Source organism: Mycteria americana, chromosome 14 (assembly GCF_035582795.1).
Source record: "Mycteria americana isolate JAX WOST 10 ecotype Jacksonville Zoo and Gardens chromosome 14, USCA_MyAme_1.0, whole genome shotgun sequence".
Taxonomy (NCBI): domain Eukaryota; kingdom Metazoa; phylum Chordata; class Aves; order Ciconiiformes; family Ciconiidae; genus Mycteria; species Mycteria americana.
The window spans coordinates 9,877,294-9,900,125 of NC_134378.1; the positions used below are offsets into that span (position 1 = coordinate 9,877,294).

At 44.4% G+C, this 22,832-nt stretch overlaps 1 protein-coding gene across 5 annotated transcripts in view; it reads right to left on the reverse strand.

Annotated features, from left to right (window-relative positions):
• Window positions 1–15,010: 15,010 nt before the first annotated feature.
• NFATC2 (nuclear factor of activated T cells 2) overlaps window positions 15,011–22,832 on the reverse strand; it is a 103,564-nt gene continuing 95,742 nt past the window's right edge. For all 5 annotated transcript variants that reach the window (XM_075517449.1, XM_075517450.1, XM_075517447.1 and 2 more), the window contains one exon: window positions 15,011–21,154. In XM_075517449.1, the coding sequence (XP_075373564.1) occupies window positions 21,099–21,154 (56 nt within the window). In that variant the 3' untranslated portion in view covers window positions 15,011–21,098. The remainder of the gene's footprint in view (window positions 21,155–22,832) is intronic.

Genomic DNA, 22,832 nt, shown 5'->3' on the forward strand with positions numbered 1-22,832 from the left:
GGACCTTCACCAGGCCAGGAAGCCACAGTGATAGCTTCAGATCCCACTTTGCTCGTTTTGTCCAAGCAAAATAAATGCCAACAAACATTAGAGGGGATGCAGAGATTAATGGAGAACGTGCTGCTTGGAGTCAGCAATTCATCCTCCTTGAGGGGCTCAAATATATACCTTCACTGTTGTCTCTCTGCTGTATTTCAGTGAGGGACCAGCAGCAGCTCTGAAGTCGTTACCCAGGAGCCCAAAGCCACAAGCCGGGCTCAGACCGACTTCATCAAGAGTGTCGTTAGGGTGCTGCTGGGCTGGGTGCAGGGTGCCCGGTGTCAGCTGGCACCCGCTGCTCATTCACAAATTCTCAGCTTTTTCATAGCAATGGCAACACTTGCTCAAGAGCCAATTGCCAGGCCGTGAGGAAGCCTTCTCCCACTCCCTGTATCCTGGTGGTTTTTGTTAAAGGAGAAATTGCATCTCTTGGCACTGGGCGAGATGAGAGTTATTCTGGTTTCCGAGGCATTGCTTTTCGGTGAGTGTCTCCAGCTGCTGCACTCCCCTTCACTCAGGGCACTGACTCATGCTTTTTGCCATCACAATAAGTCTGTTTTCATAAACAAAATTAAGTGCACTGTGTTTATTCATTAGGGAGATTTGAAGTCTCTCAGCAACCAAGAAATATGCTTCGTGGGATGAACTCTCCCTCCTTCTTCCCCCCTTTTCTCTTTTAACAGCTAAGGGAAAGAAAAGGTTTGGGAAAACACTGGCCCGATGCTATCAGCGGGCTGATTCTGTGCTTGCTGATGTGCAACACCACGACTGAGGAGATGGCGTTGACTATTCAGCCAGGGTTTGTACATCTCAGAGACTCGATGCTCTAGAGAGGGATATTGTAAATTGCAGAAAGAAGAACAGGAAAAAAATGGGACAGGTTAATGAACGAGGCTTTAAACAACGCTGCAGGTAAGCACAGCACAACGCTGAGGGGTCCCAGCTTGACAGCCAGAGAGAGAAGCTTGTCTGGCATGTGGGTGGCTCTGTGCCAGCAGCTCTCTTATGGATGATTTTGGGCAGGACTGGGCGTGGGCATGGGCAAAGCCAAGCAAGGCAGGTTGCCCAGTGCCCTGTGCCAGAGTCCCAGTGGCACGGCCGGCTCTGCTGCTGTTCTCCCTGTCATGTCCATCCTGACTCCAGCCTTCTCCTCTCCTTCCCACAGTGGGAACACAGCTGGACCCAGCCCCTTATCCTAGGTGGGACAAAGCTCAATTTCCCTACAGTGCTGATAAGTTTTGAGTTGGGTCTGCAGCAAGGTGAGAGGCTCGTGCAGCCTCACCATGCCGAGACTGCCCGCTTTTGGGTGTCACTCCCTGCTGCCAAGGCTCCTGCAACTGCTGCCATCTGGGATTACTGATGTATTGGTGACATTGATGTTTCTTCATTAAGGACTGGACTAATGCCCACAATATAATCTGAGAGAAAAGAAAAATCTTCAAATGGTTAAGCCTGAAATAAAATTAAAGCAGATGGAAACCGTATGAGTGAGTTCATGGCAACAGGATGGGTAAAATGTTGGGACTCAAACGATCCCTGTGCTCTCACTTAGAACAAGTGTAAAGGCAAATAGCAACCGAGAGATGGCATTAAGCACGTGAAGAGTCAGAATCCAATTAAACTAGTACATAAGCCCCTGTAATTCATATGAGTTTTAACTCAAGCATCCAGATCAACAGATTCTGCACCTTGGTCAGCTGCAGTACTGCAGAGGGAGAAGTCCAAAATGCCAAGTTATGGAGCATTATTAAGATAGATAAATTCTAATGCGAGCTAAAGAAAATGAACTGGGTCGGAATCAGTGAGTCTGTGTAAGGACATGTCTTGCTCATATCAGCCCACCAATATAAATTTACTCCCTAATGTATGTTGCCTATTACTGTATGTTGCCTATTACTGTATGTTTTCCAGCATGCCAGCATGATGGCTCCTTTTGAAATTTGGTTTATGTTATGGAACCCAAATTAGAGACTTGCAAAGCGTTCCCCATCCTGAGTTCATGCTTCCACTCAGGTAGCTTTAATCCTGCAGAAGAGAATTTAGAAGAAATAAGTAACCCCCAAACCAGAGTGCAGCAGCGAGGGAAGCAATTCAGTCGGCCAAGTATAATGTCAATATACACGGAGTGTAATCCCAGCCTCTAAAATAGCAAGATCTGGGTTTGAACATTGATTAATAAAACCGTGTTATTACAGGGTGGAAAATATACCTTGAATTTCTACTCATAACAACTACCCAGTGACTTCTTTATTAGTATGCAAATTTTGTACCCATAGAAGAGGAAATAAATGTGGAATTTGCTGTCTTTGCCCATTTTGGCCATTCTTGAAATCTCACTTTCTACCACATACCATAAATGAAGTGAATACCTTTCACTTGTGCTTTAGAGGGATCCATAAATCAGAAACAAAGGACAGCAGAATAACAGAGTGGTGTTTCTTCTTCTGGTACACCAGGTACCCTGTGCCAACAGCAACAATGTCAACGTGATCTGCGGTTTCCGTGCCAGACGATTCTATGGGACTTGAGTGCGCAGAGCCAGCCCTCGCTTGCCAGCACCCAGTCTTCCTCAGGGGTCATTCCTCAGTAAGAGATGCTGGCAGCTACCTCAAACTTCATTAATTTGGGGGAGTGGGAGCATGGGTATTAGTCTGGGCTCAGACTTTTGATAACTGGATTCTGTCCCCAGTTATTATCACAGTTGCTGGAGCTGGGACTTTGGATGAGTCCCTTCCCCGTGCCTCAGTTTCACCATCTGTACAAACAAGGTTATAATATTTCCTTGAGAAATTTGTGCTGTGTGGGTGAAAAAACACTGGATAAAACCAAGGAATTTTGTAATTTTAAAATGTTTAAAATTTTGGAATGGTTTGATTTCTGTGTGATTGACAGCAAGCACAGGGGGTCTTCTGGCTTAAGTTCCCACGTGGAAAACTGGGTACGCTGATGTGTGTAGGAGTTTATTGGCTAGAAAAGAGCCATGTCTTCAAAAGCATAACCAGATGGACTGTCCTGCTAAATAGTCACAAGCATGTGACCGTGCATGATTCTTCAAAGGAGACATCTTAACCTGCAGCCATTCTCTCACTGGTGTGCCTACAAATACTATTTCAGTACTCTTCTGTTTCTGTTGCTCTTGGATTCTTTTGCCACTGAAAAATGCTCTGGGTAAAGTGATGGCTAGGCAGAATGGGTAAGCCTAATTTCCAGCTCCTGCCAGGTTAGCCTCAGGCTCTGATTGCTTAAAAAACACCTGACAGGTGAATCTCATGCAGAATTGAGCTGTCCTCTTCATCACCTTCAGGTGGTTCTGCTCCTCAACCCCTACATCCTCCTGAGCCACCATCGGGTGCTGCTCTTTGCAAACTAGAGGTGTGTGGGTCTCGAAGGACTTTAAAACCTCTTCTAAAAAGTCCTGGCTCGTTTCAAATCTGCTTATTTCAGAAACTGAAAAAAACCCCACAGACATAGAAGATACCTCATCGAACATATGAGGGCCTCCAAGTTCACAAATGGGTCTGCATCTGTGTTAGGGGTAGGTTCAAAGGTTTCCACCAGCCAAAGCTTCCAGCACGTTTAGATGCGGTGCCTTGGAGTGTCAGTCTAAAAAATTCACATTCAAACTCAAATCTATGTGTCATGTATTTGAACCACCCAGGTTTGGAGCAGGGAGAAGCCTCATGGTTATTTCTGTCACTGCATTTTTTTCGTACTGAGTCACGATGCTTATCAGGCATCATTGCTCAAAAAAAAAAAACCCACAACCAAAACACCCTTGTCCGCAGATTTTCTTTTCATCCACCAAGTCCCTCTTATTTCCTTAAGTTCTCCTGATGGAGAGCTCACTATGGGTAAGAAAAATAAAACAACTACCCCTTTACCATTCATGTTATTTCAGAGGGCTTCAGGTTGGCCAGAAAGATTCGGGTTTGTCTGATATAACTTTAGGAAAGTGGATTAGTCCTGGACTGCAACCAACACAAAATGGATCTTGTTTAGGTGTAGCTCCTTAGTTATAAAAAATACATATTTAGCTTAACCTGTTTCTAAAGAATGGAGGGATAATTTTAAAAAATGGTTAATTGTTGCCGAACCCACTCCCTGTTGTGTGAACCAGAGAAATTGTGGTCAGAGACTGTCAATTTGTGTAGGGTACGATGACTCCATCCTTGCTCTGGATTCCATAACACCTCTGGAGGCTGGGGCTGGTCCCCAGCCACTTGGCCATCTGCTGTTTGCCAGGTAGGTTTGGTGTGGTTTTCCCAGCTGTGAAATGGGGCGATTGGCTCTTGGAGACTAACGGGTGTGCCATGTTGGGGAACAAAGAAAAAGGCCAGGAAATCGCGTAGCCAATGCAGCAACTGTGCAAACACTGTTTTAATACGGAGCTGCCGCAATTAATAGAAAAGGTGTCATCTATGATCATCACCTGCTGTCTGGTGCATGAAACACGATGGCAGATATCAGCCCAGCGAAACCCCCGGCTTTCTGTGAGGGAGCTAAGCAGCACAAGGTGAACTAAGCTGCATGGAAGACTGGAGAAACACGGGTTTCCAGACAAAACAGTTTTCACAATCATGAAACACTTCCTAGTCTTGGCATAGCTTTGCCAGAGCTGGGGAGAGATGGCTGGGAAGCCCTGGAGGGGAGGGCAGTGGTGTCTGCCTGCCTGTGTCTCAGTCTCAGAAAGGCTGGCCAGATCGCCCCACGCTTGGAAAGGTGCATGCATGCGTCTGTCTTGCTGAGGGGGTAACTGCTTCACCTGGCAGCGCTTCTTGCTGTCTTTTGCTGTCAGGGTGGGGAGGATTAGGGGAGGCAGCAAACTCTTCCCGGCAACAAACGCGTGCCGGTCACAGGCCAACAGTGCAAAGCGTGAGGGTGCAACGTGCAAGGATGCCCCACGTTGGGCACCTGCTACTCCAGCCCTGGTGACAGGCATTGTGGTTACTCCAAACCCTGCGACAGGCACTGTGGCTACTCAAACCCCAGCGACAGGCACTGCAGCTGAACCAGAGAACCAACCCGTGCCAGTATCAGTCACTCCCATACACAAGAAGAAATCTTGGAAGTGAAAGTCAGCTCATTCAGTAAGGGATGCAGAAGCTTCTCCAAAGAGGGAGCCGGAGGAAGAAGCATACTGCACCAGCAGTGAGGAGGCAGACTAAACAGGGCCATCACGAGAACAGGAGGAGGAAGAGGAAGAATTCCCTGCTTCCCCTCAAGAACGAACTTGGCAGAATGGTTCCTCCTCTTCCTCGAAGGGAGAGGAAGAACTCATAAAAGAGACGTTAACTACCCGATCTCTATCCCTGAGTGAGCTGCAAGATATGCGAAAGGATTTCAGCCATCATCCAGGCGAGCACATTGTCACCTGGCTGCTCGGATGCTGGGATAACAGGGCCAGTAGCCTGGAATTAGAGGGTAAGGAAGCCAGCAGCTGGGATCCCTTTCTAGGAAAGGGGGCATTGACAAAGCAATTGGAAAATAGGCACAAGTCCTCAGCCTCTGGAGGCGACTCCTGCCAGGTGTGAAGGAAAGATATCCTTTCAAGGAAGATGTTCTATGTCATCCAGGCAAGTGGACCACTATGGAGAGAGTACCTGAGGGAATTAGCTGTGCTGGAGGTGATTTATGACGACCCGGACAGAAAGCAGTTATCCAAAGATCCAGATGAAGTCCTGTGCACATGATCTATGTGGCAGAAGGTTGTACAGAGTGCACCATCACTGTACGCCAACTCATTGGCAGTAATGACCTGGAAAGACAGAGCGGGACAAACAGTGGATGAATTGGCTGGCCACCTGCGGCAATATGAAGAAAGTGTCTCTTCCTCCCTTGTCTCGGCTGTGGAGAAACTGTCCTGGGAGGTGCAGCAACTCAAAGAAGATAGGTCCTACTTTCCACTTGTACAGACCAGTATCTCAGCTATTAGGAGTCAGCGTTCTTCTGCTCAAGAGAGAGGATATAGAGGGTACACACCACGGGGCACCCTATGGTTTTACCAGTGTGACCATGGAGAGGACATGAGGAAGTGGGATGGAAAAATCTACCTTGACCCTAGAGGCACAGGTATGTGAGTTGCAAGGAAAAACAATCACACAAGGGGGTTCTTCCAGGAAAATTGCTGCTCCAGTTTCCAGTGGGCAGTTCCCCAGACAGTGTAGAAGGGCTGATCTTACTCCTGATTTTAATGAAGGAACTCCTGACTCGTATTTACAGAAGTGGGTAACGAATACTATGACCAGAACTAGAGGGGCCCTGCCTCCAGCCAGGTGGAGGAAAGGGACAGCTGGGTTTACTGGACTGTGTGGATCTGATGGCCTGGCACATCAGACCCACAGGAGTATAAGGCTCTAGTAGACACTGGTGCACAGTGCACCCTAATGCCATCAAGGCAGGATCAGAACCCATCTGTATTTCTGGAGTGACAGCGGGATCCCAACAGCTAACTGTATTGGGGGCCGAAGTGAGCCCAACTGGGAATGAGTGGCAAAAGCACCCTGTTGTGACTGGCCCAGAGGCTCCGTGCATCCTTGACATAGACTACCTCAGGAGAGGGTATTTTAAGGACCTGGTAAAATAAAAGGGTCCTACAAAGGGTACCGGTGGGCTTTTGGTATAGCTGCCTTGGAGACAGAGGAAATTAAACAGCTGTCCACCTTCCCCGGTCTCTTGGAGGACCCTTCTGTTGTGGGGTGCTGAGGGTCGAAGAACAACAGGTACCAATCACTACCACAACAGGTGCCAGTCACTACCACTACCACATTGCACTGGCGGCAATGTCGTACCAACTGAGACTCCCTGATTCCCATCCATAAGCTGATTCGTTGACTGGAGGGCCAAGGAGCAATCAGCAAGACTCGCTCACCTTTTAACAGTCCCATATGGCCAGTGCGAAAGTCTAATGGAGAGTGGAGACCAACAGTAGACTGTCATGGCCTGAATGAAGTCACGCCACCGCTGAGTGCTGCTGTACTGGACATGCTGGAACTTCAATATGAACCGGAGTCAAAGGCAGCCGAGCAGTATGCCACAACTGATATCGCTAATGTGTTCTGCTCAATCCCTTTGGCAGCAGAGTGCAGGCCACAGTTTGCTTTCACTTGGAGGGACGTCCAGTACACCTGGAATCGACTGCCCCAGGGGTGGAAACACAGCCCCACCATTTGCCATGGTCTGATCCAGACGGCACTGGAACAGGGTGAGGCTCCGCAACACGTGCGATACATTGTTGACATCATCGTATGGGGCAATACAGCAGAAGAGGTGGTTGAGAAAGGGAAAAAAATAGTCCAAATCCTTCTGAAAGACAGTTTTGCCTTAAAACAAAGTAAGGTCAAGGGACTTGCACAGGAGATCCAGTTTTTAGGAATAAAATGGCAAGATGGATGTCATCAGATCCCAATGGATGTGATCAACAAAATAACAGCTATGTCCCCACCAACTAGTAAAAAGGAAACACAAGCTTTCTTAGGCATTGTGGGTTTTTGGAGAATGCATATTGCAAATTACAGTTTGATCGTAAGTCCTTTCTATCAAGTGACCCGGAAGAAGAACGATTTCAAATGGGGCCCTGAGCAACGACAAGCCTTTGAACAAACGAAACAGGAGATATTTCATGTAGTAGCCCTTGGGCCAGTCCAGGCAGGACAAGATGTAAAAAATGTGCTCTACACCGCAGCCGGGGAGAATGGCCCTACCTGGAGCCTCTGGCAGAAAGCACCAGGGGAGACTCGAGGTTGACCCCTAGGGTTTTGGAGTCGGGGATACAGAGGATCCCAGGCCTGCTATACTCCAGCTGAAAAATAGATATTGGCAGCATATGAAGGGGTTTGAACTGCTTCGGAAGTTGTTGGTACTGAAGCACAGCTCCTCCTGGCACCCCGACTGCCGGTGCTGGGCTGGATGTTCAAAGGGAGGGTCCCCTCTACACATCATGCAACTGATGCTACGTGGAGTAAGTGGGTCGCACTCATCACACAACAGGCTTGAACAGGAAACCCCAATCACCCAGGAATCTTGGAAGTGATCATGGACTGGCCAGAAGACAAAGATTTCGGAATATCTCCAGGTGACGCGTGCTGAAGAGGCCCCACTGTACAATAAACTACCAGAAGATGAGAAGCAATGTGCCCTGTTCACTGACGGGTCCTGTTGTCTTGTGGGAAAGCATTGGAGGTGGAAGGCTGCTGTATGGAGTCCTACATGACAAGTCGCAGAACCTGCTGAAGGAGAAGGGGAATCAAGTCAGTTTGCAGAAGTGAAAGCCATGCAGCTGGCTTTAGACACTGCTGAATGAGAGAAGTGGCCAGTGCTCTATCTCTATACTGACTCATGGATGGTGGGAAATGCCCCGGGGGGGGTGGGTGGTTGCAGCAATGGAAGCAGAGCAACTGGCAGCGCAGAGGTAAATCCATCTGGGCTGCTGCATTGTGGCAAGATAGAGAACCTGGTTGTAAAAGTATGTCACGTAGATGCTCATGTACCCAAGGGTCGGGCCACTGAAGAACATCAAAACAACCAGCAGGTGGATCAGGCTGCTCAGATGGAAGTGGCTCAGGTGGATTTGGACTGGCAACATAAGGGCAAATTATTTATAGCTTGGTGGGCCCATGACACCTCAGCCCATCAAGGAAGAGATGCAACATATAGATGGGCTTGTGATTGAGGGGTGGACTTGACCATGGACACTATTGCACAGGTTATGCATGAATGTGAAACGTGCGCTGCAATTAAACAAGCCAAGTGGTTAAAGCCTCTCTGGTATGGAGGGCCATGGTTGAAATATGGGGGAAGCCTGGCAGACTGATTATATCACACTCCCACAAACCCACCAAGGCAAGCGCTGTGTGCTTACAATGGTGGAAGCAACCACTGGATGGCTGGAAACATGTCCTGTGCCCCATCCCACCACCTGGAACACTCTCCTGGGCCTTGAAAAGCAAGTCCTATGGCGACATGGCACCCCAGAAAGAACTGAGTCAGACAACGGGACTCATTTCCGAAACAGCCTCATAGACACCTGGGCCAAAGAGCATGGCATTGAGTGGGCATCTCACATCCCCCCTCTGCACCAGCCTCCGGGAAAATCAAATGATACAATGGACTGTTAAAGACTACACTGCGAGCAATGGGTGCTGGGACATTCAAACACTGGGATATGCGTTTAGCAAAAGCCACCAGGTTAGTCAACTCTAGGGGATGTACCAGTCGAGCTGGCTCTGCCCAATCAAAACTCTTACGTACTGTAGAAGGGGATAAAGCCCCTGTAGTTCACATAAAAAATATGCTAGGGAAGACAGTCTGCGTTACTCCTGCCTCAGGCAAAGGAAAACCCATTGGTGGGATTGCTTTGGCTCAAGGACCTGGTTGCACTTGGTGGGTGATACGTAAGGATGGGGAAGTCCGCTGTGTACCTCAAGGGGATTTGATTTTGGGTGAAAGTAGCCAATGAACTGAATGGTATGTTGTTAATTGCTATATAATACCATATGTCATCACTTCTATGGTTACTATATGCCATAACAACAGTATTACAGCAAGAATCACCCAGTTTACTGAAGAATGAACTTTGATGAAACCGAGCAAAGTGCACCAGAACTGGCTTCAGCCAACACCAACACCACACACCATCTCTCCTGCCCTGAAAGACTGTTATGACAGATGGAGCCCAAAGTCATGGACTAAATGAACTCAATGGACATTTTAGAGGCATGGCCCATAGACTAAGGGAATGATATCTGTGTGTATATATCAAAAGACAGGGAAAGTGGTGGTGATTAACTGGAATATATCGGAAAGGGTAGGACCTGGGCATGACGTAGATGGTATAGAATAAGGGGTGGATACTGTCCTGGTTTCAACTGGGATAGAGTTAATTTTCTTCCTAGTAGCTGGCATAGTGCTGTGTTTTGGATTTAGTATGAGAATAATGTTGATAGCACACTGATGTTTTAGTTGTTGCTAAGCAGTGCTTACACCAGTCAAGGACTTTTCAGCTTCCCATGCTCTGCTGGGCGCACAAGCAGCTGGGAGGGGGCACAGCCAGACTGGCCAAAGGGCTATTCCATACCATAGGGCATCACGCCCAGTATAGAAGCTGGGGGGAGTTGGCTGGGGGGCAGCGATCGCTGCTCGGGGACGGGCTGGGTGTTGGTCAGCAGGTGGTGAGCAGTTGCATTGTGCATCACTTGTTTTGTACATTCTTATAACATTATTATTATCATTTTCTCTTCCTCTGCCATCCTGTTAAACTGTCTTTAGCTCAGCGCACAGGCTTTACTTTTTTTTTCCGATTCTCTCCCCATCCCACCGGCGGGGGGATGAGCGAGCGGCTGGGTGGGGCTTAGTTGCCGGCCGGGGTGAAAGCAGGCCAGGCGCGCCGCGGGCCGGGTGCGAGGGCGCAGCGTGGGCTGGGGCACCGGGGCTGCTGCCAGCAGGGCCCCTGCCTCCCTCTCCCCTGACTGCCGAACCCCCGGGCCGCGTTTGCCGTGGCCGGACGCTGAGCCTCCCGCTGGCGCTGCAGCCCTGCGGCCGGCGCGGGGCTGCCCGCGGGGTGGGCTCCCCCGGGGCCGGGGGAGGTTTGCCGGCTCCCTGCGGCAGCGGCGAGGGCTCCTCCCCTGCAGAGGGCAGCGGCATGCCGTGCTGCAGCAAACCTGCGCTCCATCCCCCCGCAGCATTTTTCTTGCTAAGGGAAAAAAAAAAAAAAAGGAAACCACCAACCCTTCATGCAGCCTAAAGAGCAAATTTTATATAGTCTTTGCCTCGGCCCCAGCCTGCAGCCTGGAGGGAGCAGTGCTATTGTGAGGCAAAGTATCACGTAGCCCGTTCCCAAATAAGAGCCTAGAAAATGTAAGATATGTGAGCGTGGTTCAATTATATTTATGCCTTCCATTTATTTCTTATGTTATATGGCCTTTTTAAAGGTAAATAAAGCCAATACGGTTTCTTGCAAGAGCCCTTTATACATGGCCAGCACGAATCCTGATTTATAGACCTGTTTGAGTTTAGAATTGGGAAAAAGAAAAAGTGCAAGGAAAGAAAGGCACTCCTGCGCTAATGGTGGACTGAGCTACTCACTGGAGACTTCAACTCAAAAAAGAAAGGTCTCTCTCCCCCCCACCTTTTCCTTTAGTGAAGCCTAACATGAAAAAGCTTAGAAGTTAAACATCTGTTGGGCTGCGATTTCAGTGGCTTGCTTGTGCTGATATAATCAGGCATCTGAGAAGGCTTTCATCATACTACTCGTCTTTCAATAAGGTTATATAAAGGATCCATGAAAAATTTACTCAGGCCAACCCAAACCTTCAGGACTTGTCTCACCAGTGATCTAGCCTTACTAAGCATTTGATATATTAAGTGTCCACAGGGAGCAGGTCAAAGCTGAGACCTTACTATCACTCCAAGAAAAATAACCTGCCAGTCAACGAAGCTTCACTTTGACTGAATCATAGCCAGTGGCATAGAAAATACATAAATTCCCATCACTGTCACATTCGTGTACTCTTACCGAGCACGGCGCAGAGATAGTATGGCCAACCTGTCACTCTTTGTGCGGCCCACCGGCTGTGCTGGTGTTGGGGTCCCCGTACAACACCTGAGCAGACTGCCGTGCTGCTGGCTGGAGACACTAGAAATGCCTGTGCTGTGAAGCCACTTTATAAATAAGCCTGGAAAGTTTTGGGAATTAACAGTAACACTCCATGGCTCTCATGGTATGTAAATGAGGCCCCATTTCCCATGGATGTTTTTCTTATGCTGGAAACCCTTTAATTTCAATTTGGGATGGGGAAAGTTTGCTGGTAGTTGCAGTAAGCCTGCAACACGTACTCATCCTTCCTGCACACGCTTCCCAGAGAACGGATGAAAACTTAGTCCAGCTCCATCCCTTGCCATGCAGCACGTGTGAGGTCATCACCACTGGCTCCCATCCTTCCCCAGCCAGTTTGTAATTTTTCTTTCAGCTAGAAGCAGGTAGGTATTTTGGTATATAAAGGGCAGTGTTAAAGCAAGTGGCTTCAGATGCTGTAGTACAGATTAGGGCAAACTTTGCAAGGAATCAGGCAGTAAGATGTGAGGAGGTCTGTTGTCTGTTTGGCTGGGGACACACACACATAATTCTGAATATTTGATGGCTTTTGATGCCTCAGGTTCACCTGGTGTGAAAAGTTAAGGCACATGGGTTTGTGACCATTTCTGACATTGCAAAAAAATGTAAATCGGGGAGGGGGAAGCATGTAGCTGACAAAAAAGTCATTGATATTATCTGTCAAAACTAATACAACTCAAACTTGACTCCTTCTGTGATTACTCCTAGGCTATCATTAAAGGCCTGCCACAAAATCACAGCGTTCATCTCTGTTCTGCTCTGCAGGCACAGAGGCTGTTATATGTTCCCCTTGGCTGCGCTGCTCGCTGCTACGCCGATGGCTCCCACCAAGGGCCGGGAGGGCACGTCGGTGCAGGCAGTCACTGCGGCTTTGGTGGAGGGAGGTTTCTGAAAGCTGCTGTCCTAATCCACTCTAAACCTCAGCAGTATTTTGGAATAGGCATTCTTGGTTGCTGCTCTCAGCTAGAGGTGGTGGATGGACTGGACTTTCCCGGGGGGATCTTTGAGTCATATTTCCTCTGCTCTTTCCTCGTGGCGCTGCTGGAGGAGAGGGCTCAGGGCAGCGGCAGGGCTCCCTGCACAGGGCCAGCACCGACCTGGCTGTGTCTCACCTCTGCCAGGGGCAGTGAGCCAGGGTACATGCTGGTGCCAAGCCCAGAGGTCCAAGGAGTTAAGCTGCAGTTTCTTAGTATCTGAGGCCCAAGGCGCAGCCTACCCCTTAGAGCGCCCTTAGAGCAGTTAATATTGCCTAGAAATAACTTCTCTAGTTGCACATAATCCCACAGTTGTGCGTAAATGCTGCAGCTGGCTGAGGAAGGTTTGTTACGTTTTTAGCTTGGTTTCTGAAGAAAACAAGGCTGGCATGGTGAACGCTGGCTGCTTGCTCCCCCTACCCAATCCCTGGCCTGAAAGTCCACGTCATCCAAAATCCCTGAGCAGAGCTGAGCTTTCACAGGTAGTTAGACAGCTAATAGACTGCAGTGCTCAAAAAAATATATCCTTTTACTAGTTATATTTCTCTATAGCTGAGCAACAGATAATGTTTTTATTTTACGTACTTGCCTTCCTTGCTCTGGTCTGCCTCTGTGCTCTCCCGCTTGATTTCAGCCACAATTTCGGTCCTACCGTCTACTGAATAAAGAGGTGCCTTTGTGCTGCAGTCACCTCTAGTGCCTGGATTTGGCCAATTCATGTGCAATGCAGCTCCTGCCAGCCTCTCCCGCCTCCCCTTCCCCCCGGGCTTTTGGGTTAAGTGGTTCCTCACAACCTCAGCAATTTTGCTGTGCCAGCAGTCTTGCCCTTCGGTTTAGTAGGAGCTCAAATCCTGTGCTGTGGCCTTCCCTCCCCTAAATAAAAAGAATTCAAGCCCCTCTACAACATGAGCTCACTGAGATGATAGCTGCTCGCGGGAGCAGACGGTCCAACTAAGGCACAGGAGGTGAGCAGGGATAGGGAAGACGAGGACAGTGTTGGGTGGGAGCTCATCTTTCCTGTGAAGCTCTCTTAGCAGAAGCCTGGTTAAGCATGGCCACCTGAGCAAGCCAGTGATGATGTATTTCGAAAAGAATCTGGTATGGAGCTGAAAGGCAGCTTCTTAAATTGAGTAAATTACATTTGTATTAAAAAAAAAAAAAAAGAACTTGTAAATCGCATATTTACACAACAGAGCACGCGAGCAAGCAAGTTCTCACACGAAACCCAGATGTTCATTAGAAACATGAATTTTTCTTCCTTGCTGCTACCATGAGAAGTAAAACTGGGAATAAAGTCAGCTATGTTGAAGGGATATAAAGGAGTAAGTTAAATCTACAAAACCCAGGAAATTTCCCGTTAAGACTAAAAATCTGGGGTACTGTTGTAGTCTTTTAATTTGGACCCAAGATATAAATTAAAGCCAGAGTATCAGGTCAGGTGCTCAAGTTCTCAGCCCTTCGCTGTGGAATTTCCAGGTTAAGTTACTTAAATTTTCCTGTTGCTGAATAAAGCTAAAATCCTGTGTGCCATATATTTGCTCATCATAAAATGTTCTCTCCTAGCCAGTAACAGCTTCTTTGTTGGCGAAGCCTGTCTGGTTTATGAGCTTCCCAGCCTTTGTACAGTGTACTGGGAGTTAAGAACTTCCACATGGCGCTTGCTCTGAGGCTTTTGTGAATAAGCAAAGCAAAGCGCTTGCTCTATATCCAACAAATGCATCAAATATGGTTTGAATTCTCTGTTTTTAAATGCAAAGGATAATATTGATTTTGTTAAGGTAAATGTCTTTAATTGTACGCTATATAAACTCTACTCTTACTGAGACATAATGGGCTCTGGGCATTCTTCCAGCACGGCAGTATGAAAATGTATCTTTTAGTGTCTCCAGTAGAGAAATGCAGAATTAAGATATAGATGAACAAAAATTAAATGGAGTACATCCTCAGTCCCTAAAAAGCATATACTGATGCAGAAGGACATTTACACAGATGGAAATTAATGCTATATTAAGGTCAAAACTCTGGAGTGCTTGTTGATGTGGATTGTTTAGTACTTCTTATCGGGATGGTGCTGGTGGGAATAGAAGATTAAATGAGGGAAAAATAGACAATAAGAGAAAATGAAGAAGTTCATAAAATTGTCACTGTGTGAATCAATCTCTCTCATCTACGGAAACGGAATGGGCTCTTGATGCAAAGGGGTACTGGGCATCTCATTAACAAAGAAGTACTCCATACTCTGAAATCCTTATGCACGTCCCATTTGTGAGTATTTAGGAGGGTGATGAGGACAAGAAGACTTATCAAGTGGGTGACTCACCCACTTCACATTAGTTTATCGAAGGCAATAAAGATGTTTAAGAATAGACTAAACACTCATGCAGCAGATGATATCCTTTCATTTATTGTTAAACTACCATAGTACAGGCAATATATAAAAATACTTTACAGATAGCAAAAAATCATTACATTGGAGGTTAACAATGTTGTTGTAGGAATGTGAATGATATAAACCCCTTTTGAATTCTTAAAGTTAGGCTTTTCAACACACAGTTTGATTAAAAAGACATCTGTTTGGATGATTTGAGTGACAATTGCTCACTCGTGTATCTATTAACATATGGTTTCACCTGAACATACAGGGTAGGGCTTCAGCAAGGAGGCTTGGACTTCAGGAAGGGGGGATCACTTCATTATTACACACACTCACACACACACACACAAAAATATGTAAGTCCCAATTAGGCCACCATTATTAAGACTGAGCTGTACCTTGATTCTCTGTTCCCAGGTCTCACCACACTACTCGTGTAGTAAGGTACTCATCAGCATCAGTAAAATGATGGCAGTTTAGTCCTGGAATAACTGATTATTCCAACAACACATCTGTGGATTTCTGAGCTATTACAAACATGTAAATCATTATTCATTTTTGTGACTCAGTCATTCCAGAACTTTCTACCCAATTTTGCTATTTTATGAGAGTTATTGAAAAGAAACTCAAAATACTAACTTTTCCCCAGATAACTACTCGTTTGCAGCCTGTATGATCTTTTACAGTACCAGCACCTTCATTTGAAATTTATTGCAACGGGGGTCAGGTACCAATTTCTTTTTTTTTGTACACCAGGAACAATGAAAATGGCTAAACAAATCTTAAACAGACCACAGTAGATCAGATACTGACTGGTAGTTAAACAAATTGCTATCAGCTGTCACCCGCTGCAGTTATAAAGTAGCAGACATTAAAAAAGACAGATGTCAATCTTATGTCAAACGTTCAAAAAGGTGGATTATTCATTCTGAACTGAGATGAATAAAGAATTATAACTTTCCACGTGTGATGGCAGATAGATGCCTTACATTTACAGGTAAGAAATCGCTGCAATGTAAACGATGAGGAAAACAGTTGATTTCTGGAGAATTTGCAATTCACCTATTCTAAACCCAACATTGACATCTCTTCCTATTGCACAGGAATACATAATATAAATAACAAACACTCAGAATTGCAGCTAAACTGGAACATCAGATGATTTTAAGTGGTGCAAAATTTATGAAGATCTGAATCAATTTAAGATTTGAAATTAAGACAATCATTTTCTTGAATCCCATCTGGAAGATAATTGTTCCCTATTAAGTAGCAATTTGGAAAGAAATGCGGGGGAAAAAGTCAGATTGAAATATTTAGAAACATATTTCTGAAGTGTTTAAAGCTGTCTTTGAAGTCTTTGGAAAATTTATCCAATACAACTTTTTTAGGACAATAACAATTCAACAACAATTGCATAGAAAATTAATACACTCAGAAAATGAAAATTGATCCTTTATAAATACTACCCTTAATCCAAAAGGTGTTGCATATTTGGTCAGACAAAAAGCATAGACACTTTTTTGTAAAGAAATGGATTACAAAATATACTTTAAAAAACATGCTAGCTAATTTGAGAACTGTTTTAGATATGTTATTAAGCAGCAGCATTTTATACAATAGAGAATAATATAGTGCTGGTTTTGGAAATATTCTACATTCAGAAAATGCTGTATTCCTACAAGAAGAATGGAAGTGATACATATTTACATGGATACAAATAAAGCAAGTGCAAAACCCATGGCTCTTCTACATTCTTTCTACCAATAAAAACACATACATTAGACACTTTCATTCCATCGCTGTTGTTCAGGTCTTACATTTTGCTCATTCTCATGGAGAAAAACAAAAACGGGACTTCATACTTCATTGCAAGTATCTTCACGAGCAATTACTCTCCTGGCAAACTGTACTTCCAACACTCATAACTGACAAAAAAAATCTTCCTGATATCTGTCCACTCCCATTCCACTCTCAGACTGTTTACATATCATGAATGATGATTTTAGTCTACGTATTCATATATTTGATGCAGAAGTTTATAGAAGCTCATCCTGTATTTGCTGCCAAAGCTTGGACGGAAAAATGGAAGTAAAAAAAAAATGCACACACGCACAAAAATGAAAGAGATGAACTTTGAGTTCCAACAAGCCCCATGTACTTCGCATGGTATAACTTTGATGGAAAATGCATTAGAGTTGTTCACCCTGTAGACAATGTATTTGGAGGCCTTTGGTACAATGGCAGGAAGGCACTGTGGTGAAACATTCAGATAACTGAGGAAAGACAGAATTTCCTCATGTGCAAATATGGCTATCTTCCAGATAAAGTGAGAACAAATTACTCACAAAATGGTATTAACTCTTCCAAGGTTAAGCTAATGCTTCTACAGAAAGAGAGCAAGTTGCGTTAAGTAACAAAATATTAATACCGGGAAAACACTGCTCAGCAAGAACAGGAAATAATTTAGTACTGTATATTTTGAAGTTCTTCAGCCTAGCTATATAATTTTAACATATCGGTTTTCTTTTTAAGAAGAGACAACAATGCGTAACGCTATGTCTGAGGATACTCCTTTTTCTCTGGAAATAAATATAAAGTTGGTTAAAGCTGTATTATTTAACTAACAGTTGCATGTAAAAGCAGATAGAGTAGCACAGCCTGACCTCATGTAGCTGTAAATAAAACCACTAAAATGTAGTCTATATTATATACATCTTATGAACCCTCGATCCAGTAACTGGCTTCATGTGCCTGCATAGGTCTGGCCGACTGCAGCCAATTATAGGATCGTGACCCAAGCTTGTCATGGGGTGTGTGTGTGTGTTCATATAGAATCATATGTATATAATATATCCATATATATATGGTTATATTATATAAATATACATGTATATGCACCTACACAAACACACATTAATATCTATGTATTAAAAATGAGGAAGAAATACAGCTAATGCAAGCATGAGTAAAGCACTTGTAGCACACTAAAAAAAATCCTCTCCCCTCTCTATAGCAAAGTGCCCGGCAGAACACATAAGAGCAGTGGAAATCTTATCCTTCAGTGAAAGAGCGGATGTTTCATGGGTGCATCCTGCAAAGTAGCTTCAATGGAGCATTGTAGGGGCTCAGGGGTTTGCCTGCCTGGGTCCCTTTGAAGGTTGAAAAACTTTTGCTATGTGTCCACATTTTTCTTGGCTGCTTTATACATTTATGCGTTATAGTAAAAAGGGGAGAAAGATGCTTAAATGATCAGTGGGGGACAGCGACAAAAAATAAAAATACAAATAAAAATCAGTCCACATCGTGAACATGCATACTGCAATGGCTCATTGCAGGAGAAGGTTGCTAGTGGATTTGGTGCGCAGTTATCTGACTTCGAGATCAGCCATTCATCTGTATACAGAGGACTATTGACAAGCAGTTGCTATGGACAATCACCAAATAAGCAGCAATATTTTTAGACTACGTCAGTGAGTCTACAGATTTGAAAAGAAGTTCATCTTCTTCTTTGATATTCTATTTAAAATCCAGCAAGATAAAAGTTTCTGTCAGTTATTTGGGGATTTTTGGTTTTCTGTGAATTCGTTTTTGGTTTGTTTTTTAAATTTCTCCTATACTTTACAGGTTGGATCAGGGAAAATAGACAGTCATTTTTGGTACTTTCAAGTGTGAATTCTGTGAAACCGGGAGACACGTTTGGTCTGTTCTTTTACTCAGCTGCAGCAAAGAACTTCTGACAGGCAACTTTTGGCCTGAGGAATTTTTCAAAATTGTCCAAAACATCAAGCTGCATTAAAAATCCATAATATATGTCAGATTCTGGCAAACTAGCAGTTTTAAAACAATCCAGAATAGCCTATTTGAGGCATGTCAGCCAGCCGAAGTACTACACAAGTGCTGTTGCACGATCAGTAATTCCCCTGCGCAGAAGTCATTTCAGCTAGTTCAAGCCTCAGCTTTGTTTCTGTAAAAGTCAATAATAAAAAAGGCCATTTTCACCTCTGCAGGTAACAGGCTGAGGCTTGGCTATCTCCATATTCGTCCTGATGCAACATGTGGAGCTCACAACATGAGGCATCCTCAGAATGAGGCATCCTCAGCCAGCGACTTTCTGGTGTTGCTAAAATTGGATGCAGGGGACTCGTTTTGTGACAGAAGATTTGGATCTCACAAAGTAGGCTACTGCCTGCTACCACTTGCCATCTTACACAAGCACTGCCGGTGTGTGTTAGCAGTACTTCAAGGGGAAAAAGAAGCAAACTCCCCAAACTGTGTTATTAATGCCAGTTTGGGATTTGCAATCGGGAAGAGCTCTGCTCTGGTTCTGGACCTAGGCTTGGTTGAATCCAGAGCTCAGAGCTGCTCCTGTGAAATTCAGATTTCAGTTTAAGATCCAAGATTATAGGTGAGACCTAGGTCAGGTGTTCTGGAAAGTCTAACGCTTCTATCTCTAACTCTAAAACTGAAGATCTTGAAGAGTTTAAGTGCCAGCTTTTATTGCCAGAAAATATGTTCTTCTCAATACTCCTGAAAAGACTGTGCTGAACCGAGCACATACTGTGCAGGGTTTGTGCAAGATCTTTCTTGCACTATTGGGGAACCAATTATACAGCTGCTCTGCTGGTCTGCTGTATTCATATAACCTAATTCCTGCCGTGAGCACGTGGACACATTGGTATTCAGCAAAGTTTACTGTGAAACAACTGAGAACAGGATAGATTCACTGTGTTTTCTAGAATAGAGCTCAGGCTCTGCACTCTTAAAAATATCAGCGTTCCTCATTTACAAAACCAGAAAAGATTACTACGTATTTCCTACAATATTATGGCTATCTTTTACTGTACATTGATTATCCACTCATGATGCCTTTTTATCACACTGTGGTAGCAATGACACACCAAAATGTTATAAACTTGCTAGCTGTACAACTGCAGATGGCAGCGGTTATCTCTTATTGTGATAAGCCTGTGTCAGTACAGTATATTCTAACACATGAAGCAAAACATAACAAATATACTAACTCACGTGGAAATTTAACCTTTCCAGAAATTGCTGGTAGCTTTGCAAAGCTAAAGAGACAAGGTGAATATAAGTAAGTGTATACTTTTTGTGGAACATATGGCTTCTGTAAGATGCAATTATTTTCCTCTGCAGCTTGTGTGGTTAAATGTTACAGCTGCTAAATGAGACAAGTTACGAGCCAATAGCAGGTTCTATATGAAAAGAAACAGCAACAATTTATTAAAGAGAAAATATCTAAGATGTGTTCATACACTGCCTAAATATTAATAAGGATCAATCATTAAATCTTTGGATTTACTGTGACTCCTATATATTAATCTCTGTTTTATCTGGGTTTATTGTACCTTCGGACAGGTGTTACAACTGCTGAATTGCTCTTTTCACTGGTTCTCTGTGAGCATCCTTCTCCTTCAAACTCCTATCCAGTCTGACAAGAAAAATGAAGAAAACTCCTGGATTCAGCTGACATCTACTGTTTGAAATACTGATCACAGTGCTCAGAGTCAGAAAAAAATGGCTTTTGATCCGAGGTCGGATAAAGGCCGAGCAAGCTTGGATTGCCTCAGTTTCCTACAACAATAAAATTTCTCAAAAGGGCTTTGAGACCTGGAAGGCAAGTCATTGTTAGTGAACTGCAAAATGTCATTATTCTTTTATGGAATATATTACTCTTTCTTCCCCCGTTTCCCACCCCACCCAAATAAGCACTAATATATAACCTCCCTTGCTTTGTGCGGTGTTCAGGAGTGACATCTCACTTCTCCCTTATTACTAAGATAGATCGATACATAGATAGATATTTTGCAGCAGGCTTGAAGAGTTTCCTCAGACAGATGCTCTGTTATACAAGAACAATACGATCTTTGGACAAAAGGAAGGGTGTCCTTCGTGATGTTTACAGAGAGAGGTGGTGAGTTGCTTAGTTAAGGCTGTCAGCTTGATGCCAATACATTGTTCCTTGCATTGAACTGGTGCCTTGAGATGAACAGTTAAGGAAGCAGGAGGTTGCAGGGGCACTGGAAGGATCTAAGAGGTCAGTTACGGAAGGATTCGGTAAAAGTTGTCTCACAAATCTCTTCTTCTATGTCTGATTTCTGGCAGGGAGTCCAGAAAATTCCTTCCTGATAATTTCGTTAACTGCGAAATAAAAGAAAGAGGAAGAAATGTTAGAGCAATTTCAAAATCACAAGAAATAAAAGCAATCCTTGGGCAGTTTGCTATTAAGCTGAAAATATCCCCTCTGTATTCACAACATAATTTTATTAGAACTTAAAACTTTTAGTCTTAATTACCCAGACTACATATTTTTGGAAGACCAGGGGGAAGGAGCGGAGAGAGGGGGTTTACACTGTGTTCAGCATGCTTCAAGTACCATAAAAACACAACTGAGAAGCTGTACCATGTGTCCAGTACCTGCTACATCCCTTATGTACACAACACTTGCCCTCTTTCACAGACAGTTCCTTTACCCGAGGTAAAAAAAAATAAATCTGTAAGTATCTGTGCATTTTAACATTTTCACTAGGCTGAAATAAGAATATTCTGAAAAGAGAAAGGCCAGACTTGGAGGAAATATAGTGCACAGTGCTGAAAACACAAAGATTGCAATTCAGGTGAAAAAGTGTTGGGTTTTTTGTGGTTTTGTCGTTTGTTTTTTTTTTTTTTTTAATCTCACTGTAGACCCTGTTTGCTCTACATTTTTGTTACAGTTTCTTTGTAGATTATAGCATAAGCAAACTTCCATGCACCACTATGATACTCTAAGAGGCTGGGACAGGCTTGTTAATAAAGCTCAAGAGATGACACTGAAGAACTTTGTTCTCTGTTTAAAAAACCAGAACAATATTACATGTTATATACAACAGCCATTCTCTCCTGTCTACCTTTCACACTTATTTGCCTACAGCACCCTTTGGTACCTCCTGGAACAACATTTCTTTCTCTAGGCAGCGATTTCATTAGGAGAGACATGAGTGTTTTGGTGCAAAACTCCAGAACTGCCTGTTTTGGGGCTCCATTTCACATGCAGCTCCTTGGTGCTGTATTCACCAAGGGGATCGACAGTTCGGAAACTACTTTGACAAATTGGCCTTAAAACCAAAAGACCAAATTTTCTACGGTTTCAGAACCCAGATCTAAATGATTTCTCCCTGTTGATATTTAAGGGCTAAGTCAAGGACTAATTCAAACCAGAGAAGACCCTCACCCAAGACTGATTAATCGTCAGGTATGCAGCTGTAAGACTCCCCCATATTTAGGCTGATTTCTAACAAATGTTTATGAAAAATTTTAATTAACATAGTATTTCACCACTTCCCAACAATTAAAAAAAATGGTGCCCAATCGCTTACTGTGTCTGGGAAGGGGAACACATGTATTAATTTTTAGTAGTTATGACTAGTAGTTTGAAAGCTCCCTCCACTCTACATGCAATGGAATTTATCTCTGAGAAAGTAAAAGATCTATGTTTTACGCAAAACTCCATGTTATTACTGTACAGATGTCTGCTGCAGTCAGCTACGCTCCTCAAGGACTAAGTATTCGCACAGAGCAGGGCACAGGTGCTTGACGGGAGAGCAGGGAGCCAGCCCTCCGCATTTCCAGGTACAGTAAACTCTCCTGAAGGGACCCCATAGCCTGTGCCACACAAGGCAGTTTCCATCCCTCTGTGCTCAAAAATCCCACTGTTAACAGCCCAGAGTTTAGCTCTTCCTAATTCCAGCCAGGAAATGCCTGATATCAGTCAGATTAGTGCCTCTTAGAGAGGACATGGGCAAAACCAGCATGGCTGACAGCAGAACTCCTGTCCTCTCCT